The sequence below is a fragment of the Ranitomeya imitator genome, chromosome 2 (genome assembly GCF_032444005.1).
Source record: "Ranitomeya imitator isolate aRanImi1 chromosome 2, aRanImi1.pri, whole genome shotgun sequence".
NCBI lineage: Eukaryota > Metazoa > Chordata > Amphibia > Anura > Dendrobatidae > Ranitomeya > Ranitomeya imitator.
Window position 1 is genome coordinate 513730384 of NC_091283.1, and position 13440 is coordinate 513743823.

General features: G+C 49.2%; 1 protein-coding gene across 1 annotated transcript in view; it reads left to right on the forward strand.

Annotated features, from left to right (window-relative positions):
* KPNB1 (karyopherin subunit beta 1) overlaps positions 1-13440 on the forward strand; it is a 42054-nt gene that overhangs the window by 23188 nt on the left and 5426 nt on the right. The window contains exons 15-19 of the mRNA XM_069751711.1: positions 7517-7661; positions 7895-7977; positions 12623-12730; positions 12811-12954; positions 13047-13152. Coding sequence (XP_069607812.1) covers positions 7517-7661; positions 7895-7977; positions 12623-12730; positions 12811-12954; positions 13047-13152 — 586 coding nt within the window. The remainder of the gene's footprint in view (positions 1-7516; positions 7662-7894; positions 7978-12622; positions 12731-12810; positions 12955-13046; positions 13153-13440) is intronic.

Below are 13440 nucleotides of genomic sequence, written 5' to 3' on the forward strand. Positions count from 1 at the left end.
ATCGGTGGCCAATTTAACACGGGTGTCTCAAACCCTGGTGTCCGCGCTGGATCGGTTACCCCTGCAGACCCCTGCAGTGGCCAGCGGGTCGCAGGAACCGCCGCCTGAGCCCTCCTTGATTAGCCACAAAAGGTCCAGACAGCAACGTCGGTCTGAGTCCTCTTCGCGTTCCATCTCGCCGCACGGCCCTCCCCCGCGGTTGGTGTCGCACCGTTCCTCCTCCCCTGAGTCAGGCGAGGCTTTATCTGATGCGCCCTCAGAGGAGATGTCGGAGTTGGATCCTAGCCAAATCGCCACCATGAGTGAGTCGGTCCAGAACCTCATTCGGGCTATAAACCAAACCTGCGGCATTAAGGATCCCTCTACGGAACCCGCAGATCAGGCGGTTTCGTTTAGACGGGCCAAACCACCTTCAAGATTTTTTGCCCCTCATCCTGAATTCGAGGAAATCCTGACCAGAGAGAGAGAGAATCCGACCAGACGTTTTCAGAGGGGAAAACGCCTGGGGGTGTTATATCCTTTTTCACCAGATCTTACCGCCAATTGGACGGTCTCTCCCTCGGTGGATCCACCTGTGTCCAGGCTGTCCACCAACACGGTGCTCCCACTGTCTGGCGGAGCGTCTCTGAAGGACTCTAACGACAGAGTTATAGAATCCTTCGCAAAATCTGCCTTCGAAGCGGCTTCAGCAGCGCTATGCCCGGCCTTTGCTTCCACTTGGGCCTCAAAATCCATCTCAAAATGGGCCAAGGATCTGCGGCGAGGTATCCTGGACGGGGCTCCTTCCGCGCAATTAGCGGAACTTGCCAACCAGATTTCCCACGCTGGTGAATACCTGGTTTCCGCCTCCCTGGATGTCGCGTCTTGTGCGGCTCAGGCTTCCAGCAATGCCGTTGCCATCCGCCGGACCGTTTGGCTCAAGGCCTGGCAGGCGGACTTGTCCTCCAAAAAGTCCCTCACTAGTCTGCCCTTCCAGGGCTCTCGTCTCTTTGGTTCCCAGCTGGACCAGATCATTAAGGACGCCACTGGGGGCACAAGTTCCCTTCTCCCCCAGGCTAAACCTCGTCGCCCTCCTCCTAGACGGCAGTTTCGCTCGTTCCGGCCTTTTCGTCGCTTCGCTGCGTCAAACTCCTTTTCCCAGCAGCAACAGAGGCCACAGGCACGTCAAGAGAAGAAGGCGGTGTCCTTCAGGCCCACTCCGTCCTGGCGTCCTCGCTATTCCCAGGGTAGATCGTCCAGGCCCAGGACTGGAAGATCCACTTCCGCATGACTCTCGGCAAGACTCCAGCCCAACTCCCAGGTTGGGGGGCCGTCTTCTCCGTTTCAGGGACGTCTGGATTTCCGCAGTAGAGGATGCATGGGTCAGGGAAGTTGTGTCTTCGGGATACAAAATAGAGTTCGCCTCCCGACCCAGAGATCGTTTCTTCCAATCTCGTCCTCCAAAAGATCCCGCTTTGGTTCCGGGCTTCTTCGCAGCCATCGCTTCTCTGCTCAAATCCGGGGTAATCGTTCCCGTCCCAGAAAAGGAACGGTACACGGGTTTCTACTCGAACCTCTTTGTGGTACCGAAAAAAGACGGCAAGGTTCGTCCCATTCTGGACCTCAAATTGTTGAACAGGAGGGTTCGCCTGAGACACTTCAGGATGGAATCCCTTCGTTCAGTAATTGCTTCCATGGAGGCTCAGGAATTTCTATGCTCTATAGATATCCAGGACGCCTACCTACATGTTCCAATATTTCCCGGACATCACATCATCTTTCTGGGCATGCTCTTCGACACTCGTCAGTCCAGAGTCTTCCTTCCCAAGGACAAGAGATCCACCCTTTGTCGGGACATTCTCTTGCTCCAGGGTCCTCGGCCTCCCTCCCTCCGATCGGCCATGAAGGTTCTGGGGAGGATGGTAGCTACCTTGGAAGCGATTCCCTTCGCCCAATTCCATTCTCGACCCCTTCAGCAAGCCATTCTGTCTCAGTGGGACAGGTCGGTCTTCTCCCTGGATCGGCCGATCAGACTCTCCTTTCGGGTCAAGCGGTCTCTCAACTGGTGGCTGACGTCTCCTCTCATCTCCCAGGGCAGGTCCTTCCTTCCGGTTCACTGGCAGGTGGTGACAACGGATGCCAGCCTGATCGGCTGGGGTGCGGTTTTTCGCCACCTGACGGTTCAGGGCCGTTGGTCGCTACAGGAGTCCGCGCTGCCGATCAACGTCCTCGAAATTCGGGCCATCTTTCTGTCCCTCCGCCATTGGGAAAGGATTCTCAGGGGCCTTCCAGTCCGGATCCAGACGGACAATGCCACGGCTGTGGCATATGTCAACCATCAGGGGGGGACTCGGAGCTCCTTGGCCCTTGCCGAGGTGTCCAAGATCCTCCTTTGGGCAGAGGCAACGGTTCCGGTGATATCCGCGGTGCATATCCCCGGCGTAGAAAACTGGGCCGCCGACTTCCTCAGCCGCGAGGGTCTCGCGGCGGGGGAATGGTCCCTGCATCCGGAGGTCTTCCATCAGATTTGTCTTCGATGGGGAACTCCGGATGTGGATCTCACGGCGTCTCGGATCAACAGGAAGGTTCCACAATTCGTCTCCAGGTCACGCGATCCTCTCGCAGTGGGCGTCGATGCTCTGGCCATTCCTTGGTCACAGTTCGAGATGCCCTATCTGTTCCCACCCCTTCCATTACTTCCCAAACTGTTGAAGAAGATCAAAGCGGAAGGGGTGCCGGTCATCCTGATCGCCCCGGATTGGCCCAGGAGAGCTTGGTTCGCGGAGCTCGTCAACCTTCTCGCGGACGCTCCCTGGCGCCTTCCAGACAGGCCCGATCTGCTGTCCCAGGGTCCTATCTGCCACCCGAATTCTCGGTCGCTCAGTTTAACGGCGTGGCTGTTGAGACCGCGGTTCTAAGAGCGTCCGGCCTTTCGGACCGGGTCATTCACACCATGATTCAGGCTCGGAAGCCTTCGTCTTCCAGGATCTACTACCGCACCTGGAAGGCCTACTTCCGTTGGTGCGAGTCCAACCGCGTGCCGCCTATGGTTTTTTCCCTGCCTTCTCTTTTGGCCTTCCTTCAGGCAGGACTGGATTCGGGCCTGGCTCTTAGTTCCCTGAAGGGTCAGGTCTCTGCGCTTTCCATCCTCTTTCAGAAGACCTTGGCCTCTCGGCCACAGGTTAAGACCTTCTTTCAGGGGGTAGCCCACGCCGTCCCGCCGTACAGGGCCCCTGTGGAGGCATGGGACCTAAACCTGGTACTGGACGTTCTGAAGGTTTCTCCCTTTGAACCTCTTAGGGAGATTCCTCTATCAGTTTTATCTTGGAAGGTGGCCTTTCTTGTGGCCATCACGTCCATTCGCCGCGTTTCCGAGCTGGCGGCACTGTCTTGCCGCCCTCCGTTTTTGGTCATTCACCAGGACAAGGTGGTCTTCCGACCTCCACCTTCTTTTCTTCCTAAGGTGGTTTCCACCTTCCACCTCAACGAGGACATCGTTCTACCTTCCTTTTGTCCAGCTCCGACTCATCCTCTGGAGCGATCGTTGAACAAGCTGGACCTAGTCAGGGCAGTGAGGATTTATCTGGATAGAACATCCTCTTTCCGGAAGACGGATTCATTTTTCGTCATTCCTGATGGCACGCGCAGAGGCCAGCCGGCTTCTAAAGCGACTATTGCTCGCTGGATCAGAACGGCAATTTTGGAGGCTTACCGGGTCAAGAACAGAGTGCCCCCTCCTGGGATTAAGGCTCACTCTACCCGGGCAGTCGGCGCCTCCTGGGCGGTGCACCACAGGGCTTCCGCCCTACAGCTTTGCAAAGCGGCAACTTGGTCTTCCATCCACACGTTCGCCAAATTTTACAAGGTCCATACCTACGCATCGGCGGACGCCAGCCTAGGCAGAAGGATCCTGCAGGCGGCAGTGGTGAGTCCTCTGACCTGATGGAAGTCTGTTTTCCCGCCCTTGGGACTGCTTTGGGACGTCCCATGGTTCCTGTGTCCCCCAATGAGAGGCGATAAAGAAAACAGGATTTTTGGTTGCTTACCGTAAAATCTGTTTCTTGGAGCCTCCATTGGGGGACACAGCACCCTCCCAATGTTTTTGTTATATGTTCTCTGACTGTTCTCACGTTTACAGTTCTCAAGTTTGTGGTTATGGTTTTTCAACCTTGTTCTTTCTCCTACTGCTTTCTCACTAACTGAAGAGTTTAATGCCAGTCGGTGGGGTGTACACTGCAGAGGAGGAGCTAATTTTTTTTTTTATTTGCATAGTGTCAGCCTCCTAGTGGCAGCAGCATACACCCATGGTTCCTGTGTCCCCCAATGGAGGCTCCAAGAAACAGATTTTACGGTAAGCAACCAAAAATCCTGTTTTTACTGCGGAACCGCAGCGGTATTGCCGCTGCGGTTCCGCAGCTGTTTTCCATGCAGGGTACATAACAATGTAACCCTATGGAAAACAGTCACTGCTGTGCACATGATCCGGAATTTAGTGTAAAAAGCCGCGCTGAATAGCCGCGGTAAAAAAAGGAGCATGTCAATTCTTTTTCCTGAACCGCAGCGGTTCTGCACCCATAGACCTCCATTGTGAGGTCAAAATCGCAGTAAAACCCGCAGATCAAAAATATATCTGCGGGTTTTACTGCGATTTGATGTGCAGAACCGCTGCAGCAGGAAGTGCGGGGGAGCGGGCGGAAGTGCGTGGGCGGAGTGTGGCTGCCCCCCCCCCAGTGCTCCGATGCCCCCCCCCCCGTGCCCTAATCTCCCCCCCTTATACTGTCCCGGTGTCCGTCCGGCCGTCTTCTCCCTGGGCGCCGCCATCTTGCAAAATGGCGGGCGCATGCGCAGTGCGCCCGCCGAATCTGCCGGCCGGCAGATTCGCTCCAAAGTGCATTTTGATCACTGAGATAGGTTATATCTCAGTGATCAAAATAAAAAAATAGTAAATGACACCCCCCCCCCACTTTGTCACCCCCATTGGTAGGGACAATAAAAAAATTAAGAATTTTTTTTTTTTTTTTTCACTAAGGTTAGAATAGGGGTAGGGTTAGGGGTAGGGTTAGGGGTAGGGTTAGGGTATTTTCAGCCATTTTAGCCCTAAAAAGCTTCCTAGGAAACACACAGTAAAAAAAGGATAAAAAAACGCATCAAAAACGCATCAAAAAAGGACAAAAAAAGGACCTGCGTTTTCTGCCAAGAGCTGCAGTTTTTTAAAAAAACTGTCCTGAAAAAAAAAGGATGGAAATCCTGAACGTGTGAACATACCCTTAAAGGGAACCGGTCACCCCGAAAATCGAAGGTGAGCGAAGCCCACCGATGTATCCTGAAAGATGAGAAAAAGAGGTTAGATTATACTCACCGAGGGGTGGTCCGGTACTATGGGTGTCGCAGTCCGGGGCCTCCTATCTTCTTACGATGACGTCCTCTTGTCTTCACGCTCCGGCTTAGGCGTACTTTATATACCCTGTTGAGGGCAGAGCAAAGTACTGCAGTGCGCAGGCACCAGGAAAGGTCAGAGAGGCCCAGTCACCTGCGCACTGCAGTACTTTGCTCTGTCCTCAACAGGGTAGACAAAGTGCGCCAGAGCCGCAGCGTGAATACAAGAGGATGTCATCGTAAGAAGATGGGAGGTCCCGGACCGCGACGGCCATCATACCGGGACTGCCCCTGGGTGAGTATAATCTAACCTCTTTTTCTCATCTTTCAGGTTACATTGGGGGCTTATCTACAGCATTCCAGAATACTGATGCCGGTGGGCTTAGCTCATCTTCGAATTTGGGGGTGACAGGTTCCCTTTTAAAGGAGTTGTACCAGGAAAATTAGTGGTTTCCTATTAGTTACTTTGGGGGTGTGGGGATCTGTAGAACCCTCTGGAGCTTCATTCATTGTCTGAGACTGCTATAGATGACCATTTCCAGAAGTCCCACAGAGAATACGGTCTCAGGCAGGCGTCCATGGGTCTCTGTCCAAAGATGAATATTAAAGATATTTCGTTGCACAGCTGTGAATAGTGCACAAGTGGGAACCCGTCCATGAATAATATAAATAAAACTTGGCACTCAACTTTTTGTCTATCAAGGTTTTAATGCAGTCCCAAAATAACGTTTGTCTCTCAAATGGACCTTTATCAAGTACGTAATCGTAATCAGACTTTTCTCTATGGTACTAAGAAGTACTGAGTAGGTGTCTAAATCCGTGTGTATATCAAACAAGGCCTGGTGTGCCTCCCGTTTGTAGCATGAAAGGTGTATATATAGGTCCCAAATTCGGTTCTAGGTACTAGGATTATAATGCGTGTTATCTCAAGGGAACTATATTTATAACTAGATGATGGCCCAATTCTAACGCATCAGGTATTCTAGAATATTGCCCAGCCACGTAGTATATTGCCCAGCCACGTATGTCACAGGTTAAAAAAATAAACATATACCTTCCGAGGGAGCCTTTGTAGTCATGTCGCTTGTGTGCGGTGCACTCGGCAGCTTCCGGTCCCGGGGTTGGTAGCGTAGGACCCGTGATGACGTCGCGGTCACATGACCGTGACGTCATGGCAGGTCCTTCTCACGCAGGACCTGTGATGAGGTCGCAGTCACATGACCGTGACCTCATGGCAGGTCCTTGTCGCATACTATCCTTGCCACCGGAACCTGCCGCTTGCATGGAGCGGTTACCGGAGCGTCGCAAGGAGCGAGAAAGGCGGCAGAAGCTGGCTGAGTATATAATGGTTTTTTAGTTTTTTAAATTATTTTTAACATTAGATCCTTTTACTATTGACGCTGCATAGGCAGCATCAATAGTAAAAACTTGGTCACACAGGGTTAATAGTGGCGGTAACTGAGTTACCCGCGGGATAACGCGGTCCGTTACCGCTGGCATTAACCCTGTGTGAGCGGTGACTGCAGGGAGTATGGAGTGGGCGCCGAGCACTGACTGACTGCAGGGGAGCAGGGAGGGACTAATCGGACTGTGGGCGTCGCTGATTTGTCGCGGCAGCCATGACAGGCAGCTGGCGAGACCAATCAGCGACTTGGATTCCATGACAGACAGAGGCCGCTACCAATGAATATCCGAGACAGACAGAAGTGACCCTTAGACAATTATATAGTAGATGGATGTAGCTCAGCGTTATGTTCCACAGAGAATTTTCCTAGGGACGTCAGTAGGGGTATGCAGTATTTCTTATGCAAATGTCAGACTTCACCCCAGTGGTGATTCAATGGGCTGCTGAACGGTGTCTTCAACGCGGTGTCAACCGCTTGTTGTGGTGAGCTTAGCTCATCTTCGATTTTTGGGGGTGACAGGTTCCCTTTAACACCGACGTTTGAGCTCTTATGCCGTACTAGCCAACCTGACGGCCGCCTCTTTCATCAGACTGACCTTTCATTTGGGAATGTGCTCAGCTCTCCTCATAGATTGTTATAGGATCTTTATCTCATCTGTTGTGCATGTTGCTGTGACTTCGAATGATTGGTGGCATTTTGTGCACTTTTTAGCCTTTTTAGCAGACCTTCTTGTTTTTTTTTTTTCTTCTTTCAAGAACGTACTCCGAAAAGTGCAGCCCCAAGATGCCCTGCAGATATCTGATGTGGTAATGGCCTCTCTGCTGCGCATGTTCCAAAGCACAGCAGGCTCAGGAGGTGTTCAGGAAGATGCCCTGATGGCTGTGAGCACTTTAGTAGAAGGTGAGTGCCTGATGACTGAAGTTGTAGAGAATTGAGCCCTTCTCCATTTTTAGGAAGGTGCATGTATATCTGCCCCTGGTCTCGTGCCATTGTCTGAGGATGACAAGTTCATGCACCACACAGAATTGGCTGTGTTGACTATGACTTTCTGAAGATCATTGATTTAAATTGAAGTTTATCCTTGTTTTTAATTTTTTTCTGGTTGTTTTAAAAAATTTTTTTCTTCCCTCTAGTACTTGGGGCAGAGTTCCTGAAATACATGGATGCATTTAAACCTTTCCTTGGCATTGGACTGAAGAACTATGCGGAGTACCAGGTGAGTTCATGTTCAAGCTTGGGCAGTTTATGGTCTCTTGGGGGGTGATAACCCCCTCCCCCCCCCCTAATAAATGAACTAGTATAAAAGCTACTGCACATCTGGGGGATAAAAAATATTCATTCATCTTGACTTGGTTTTATAGCTTTTTCTTCTGTGGACTTGTAAAGGGTCCGCCTTTTTTTCCTGTTTGTACAGCTTTCCAACAAACTGATCAGCGCTTCTATCCATATAATGGCTGCCTCTGGAAGGTCATGTAACCAGACATGTTAATCAGCCTTCTCCAATAGAAAAGCAGCTTGCCTATGTGAGGCCATTAACAATTGGAGGAGGCTGATGGACAGGTCTAGTCTGTGATACAATGTCCATATTAAAGAGAAATCTGCTTTTTACTTAATATTTAGAGGAGGTGTGAAGATATGTGGGCTGGACATAAATCTCCCTGAAAAAAATGGCTTCTAGGCTTACTTTACGTGAAAGGAGTTACCAGTGTTGGTCATGTAATGACTGCTGTACTGAACTCACATCAGAGCTGTGTGGTCATAGCTATCACAGTGCAGCATAGCTGACCTTTGTCTTATTAGGCTATGTGCACATGTCGCACACTACCAGTTCGTGGCTCTCTCGTTCAGACTCGCTATGGCTCCCAGAGTGTTTACCAAAGTCATGGCAGCCACCATGGACGTCCTGCACTCCAGAGGCATAGTAGTCGTTCCATACTTGGACGATCTACTCATCAAGGCTCCCACCTTCAAGGACTGCGAGCTCAGTGTCTCAATCACAATCGACACTCTTGAGTCGCATGGGCTGGTTAGTCAACCTACAAAATTAATCAACAACCCCCGAGTCAGTCTCTGACCTTCCTGGGAATGCTATTCAACACCTCCAGGGGTCTAGTGCTCCTTCCCAAGGACAAGGCACTGGCTCTCCGCCTAGGAGTTTCACACCCTCCTCCGCAAACCCCCTAGAGCTCTCCGGGTTGCCATGAGTCCTCAGCAGGATGGGGGCAGCAATAGAAGCCGTCCCATTTGCCCAGTTTCGCCTCAGGCCTCTCCAACTAGCCATCCTCAAGTCCTGGGACAAGAACCCTTTCTCTCTCGACAGGGCGTTCCGGCTAACGTCGTCAACCAAGAGGTCCCTGCACTGGTGGCTCAAGCCAACCTCGCTAGCAAAGGGGAAATCCTTTCTCACAGGTCAATGGAAGGTTCTGACCACCGATGAGAGCCTGACAGGTTGGGTTGCAGTGCACCTACAGCACAGGGCAAGTGGTCCCCAGTGGAAGCGACCATGCCCATCAACATCCTGGAAATTCGTGCCATCCTCCTGGCATTGAGGGCCTTTCATCACTTACTGGCAGCCTCTCGCATCAGAATACAGTCGGACAATGCCACGGCCGTGGCATATGTGAATCACCAAGGGGGGACCCGCAGTACCCAGGCGATGCGAGAAGTGTCACATATCCTCCACTGGGCAGAGAACACATGGTCGGTTCTCTCGGCGGTCCACATTCCAGGTGTGGACAACTGGGAAGCAGACTTACTCAGCCGACAAGGAATAGACTCGGGAGAGTGGTCTCTCCATCCCGAATTTTTTTTTTTTTGGCAGATCTGCCATCGCTGGGGGACCCCAGATGTGGACCTAATGGCATCCCACTTCAATGCCAAGGTCTCCAACTTCATGGCCAGAACACACGATCCGCGGTTGCTCGGAGCAGACGCTCTGGTTCAGGACTGGACCCAGTTCCAGCTTCTGTACATTTTTCCACCTCTCCCCCTGATATCCAGGGTGGTGAGGAAGATCAAGCAAAAGGGAGTTCGAAGCATCCTAATCGCACTGGACTGACTCAGACGTACATGGTACGCCGACATCGTACAACTTACAGTAGACTCCCCCTGGCGTCTCCCCGATCTTCTATCACAAGGCCGGTTCTACCACCAGAACTTGGGGGCTCTCAATTTGATAGCGTGGCCCTTGAGACCTGGGTTCTAACCCAGGCAGGACTCTCGCCGGACGTTATTAGGACCATGATCAGACAAAGAGCTGTTTAGGTGGGCACCATCGCATATAATACTATAACTTGTCAGGGATCACTACCATGCATGTAAAAAATACCACAGAAACCAAAAAGAGACAGGTACATGCATATACTTGTAGGATCAACCACGAGACAGCAAAGTGCTAATCACAAAAATTCAAGTTTTATTTGACACATCAAAGAAAAAAACAGACAGAACACACTATTAAAACATCTAAAACTTGTTCCACGTTGAACAATCAATTAGATCCAAATGGCATATAATGGATGACAATCAATACATATCATAGCAAAAAGTGCCCGGCTGTGAAATACTTAAATACAAGAAAAGTCCATAGTTTATACTTCCTATTTTTCTATTTTTCAATGCGCTAGGTTATAATATATACCAATCAGATCAAATCCACCATACAAGAGGCCTACTGTAAAAATTCTCCTCTTCCAGCCGATATTACGGCACTCTACATGGGCGGTAGGGGCCAATCGGCACCAGGCTTTGGCACAATGAGGCGACAGTAAAGGAAACTTTTTGTGTACTCACCGTAAAATCTTTCTCTTGGCCTCTAATTGGGGGACACAGCTCCCACCCTGTTGCTTTTTCCGGGCCGTTGTTACTGTTGAGTTCTCATATTTTCTTGAGCTCGTGCATAGTTGCTGCCTTATAGGCATGGTTGTGTTATTCATGTTACGTTCCTCCTAATGCTTTTGCACAAAAGAAGGCTGACACCGTTCTTGGGTGTATACTGCAGATGAGGAGCCACGGTTAATCTTTCAGATTATGCATAGTGTCGCCTCCTAGTGGACAGCAGCATAACACCTCTTTACCGGTCTGAACAGTTATATGATGTGTACCAATGAAAAAGAATGTATCCATTTTTCGTTGCTTGGTTATGAAAGTCTTTATGGATTGAGCACCATTACAAAGTAGTATTCAGTGATATTTTTTTTTTAACCCCTTCATGACCCAGCCTATTTTGACCTTAATGACCTGGCCATTTTTTGCAATTCTGACCAGTGTCCCTTTATGAGGTAATAACTCAGCAACGCTTCAATGGATCCTAGCGGTTCTGAGACTGTTTTTTCGTGACATATTGGGCTTCATGTTAGTAGTAAATTTAGGTCGATTTTTGCGTTTTTGTGAAAAAAATCGGGAATTTGTCAAATTTTGAACATTTCCCAATTTTCAAATTTTGAATTTTTATTCTGTTTAAATCAGTTGTGACACAAAATGGTTAATAAATAACATTACCCACATGTCTACTTTACATCAGCACAATTTTTGAAACATTTTTTTTTTTGCTAGGAGGTTATAAGGGTTAAAATTTGACCAGCGATCTCTAAATTTGACAACAAAATTTACAAAACCATTTTTTTTTTTTTTTTTTAAGGACCACCACACATTTGAAGTTAGTTTGAGGAGTCTATATGGCTGAAAATACCCAAAAGTGACACCATTCTAAAAACTGCACCCCTCAAGGTGCTCAAAACCACATAGAAGTTTATTAACCCTTCAGGTGCTTCACAGCAGCAGAAGCAACATAAAAGGAAAAAAATGAACATTTCACTTTAGTCCAAAAAATTATCTTTTAGCAACAATTTTATTTTCCCAAGGGTAAAAGGAGAAACTGAACCTTGAAAGTTATTGTACAATTTGTCCTGAGTACGCCGATACCCCACATGTGGGAGGGAACCACTGTTTTGGCGTACGACAGGGCTCGGAAGGAAGGAGCGTCATTTGACTTTTTGAATGAAAAATTAACTCCAATCGTTAGCGGACACCATGTCACGTTTGGAGATCCCCTGTGTGCCTAAACAGTGGAAACCCCCACAAGAGGATGGCGCTGAGGACATAACGAAGGGGTAGGAAAGACTGACGGCGGCAGATCGCTGCTGTCAGTCGGTCACCGGGTCAGATCGGTGTCTCCAGCCGCGGCCGATGATATTGCAGCATCGGCCATGGCTGGATTGTAATATTTCACCAAGTTTCATTGGTGAAATATTACAAATTGCTCTGGCTGTTAAACGTGAAACAGCCAATCAGAGCGATCGTAGCCTGCAGGAACGCGATCATTCTGTGACACAGCATATGCGTCACAGGTCGTATTGGCACCGACTTTCATGACACATACGCTGTCACGGGTCGGGAAGGGGTTAATGATTGCTTGGATCTCCCTTTTCTTCTGCATGTTTGAAAAGTGGAGGTTGTGCCAAGTCTTTTGCTTTCTTTGCTTTGGAATTTGACTTATAATCAGTTTGCCACCAATCCACAGGATAAGTGATTAGTTGATTGCTGCAGGTCTGACCACTGGGATTCCACTGATTGAGAATGGGGGTCCAGGGTTCCCTGTCTAACATCTGTGTTGCCTGTTTTCTCCCACTCCACTCAAATTTTATGGAAATGGCCTCAACTTATTTAATGTGCTCATCAGTTCCATGGACTTTGCCTCAGTTATCAATCAAGCACGGGACTCTGTACACCTCTCGTCCAGTGGTTGGTTCTGCAGCAACCGACATGTCCGGTGGATAGATTGCAAGATGTGTTTTTTATGAACTTTTCTAATCCACAGAAGGTCACTGACGTTGCGGGTTTGCTTTTTTTTCCTTATGTAGGTTTGTCTGGCTGCTGTGGGACTTGTAGGGGACCTTTGCCGAGCTCTGCAATCAAATATTTTGTCGTTCTGTGATGAAATAATGCAGCTACTATTGGAGAACCTCGGGGTAAAAAACAATATGGCTTTAGTATTAGATGCTTAATTGGTGTTGATCTGGTTCCCTAAGGTCCTATACTTGTTTTGCAGAATGAGAATGTTCACCGCTCGGTAAAGCCACAGATCCTTTCTGTATTTGGTGATATTGCTCTGGCTATTGGAGGGGAGTTCAAAAAGTACTTGGATGTCGTGCTCAATACTCTGCAGCAAGCCTCCCAAGCACAAGTGGATAGGGTTAGTATAGCAGGCGTGTTACATGGCTTTTCTTTTATTCTGTAAAAATGCACATGGTGGTCTGTTCTACTTACACCTTCATTCATTATTAGACAGACTATGACATGGTGGATTACCTCAATGACCTGCGTGAAGGCTGCTTGGAGGCATACACTGGCATTATCCAGGGGCTCAAAGGGGACAAGGAGAATGTTCATCGTGAGTACAACCAGACAGATCCTCATTCCAGATGTTTGGTCACAGTAAGCTGCCTCAGAATTTTAAAGCAGTTGCAGAAAGGTTTAAAAATAAAGGCGCCATTCATTTTAGTAATGTATAGACACATTTTACATGGAGTAGAGGATCACTTTCAATATTGTGACCACCATGTTAAAGGGGTTATCTGGAATTTCGTTTATTCATTTTAATAGGTCTAGGAAGGTAATTGCAGCCTCACAGTGGTCACAAACTGCTCCTGTCGGCGATGCTTCTACCGACATCACGTCA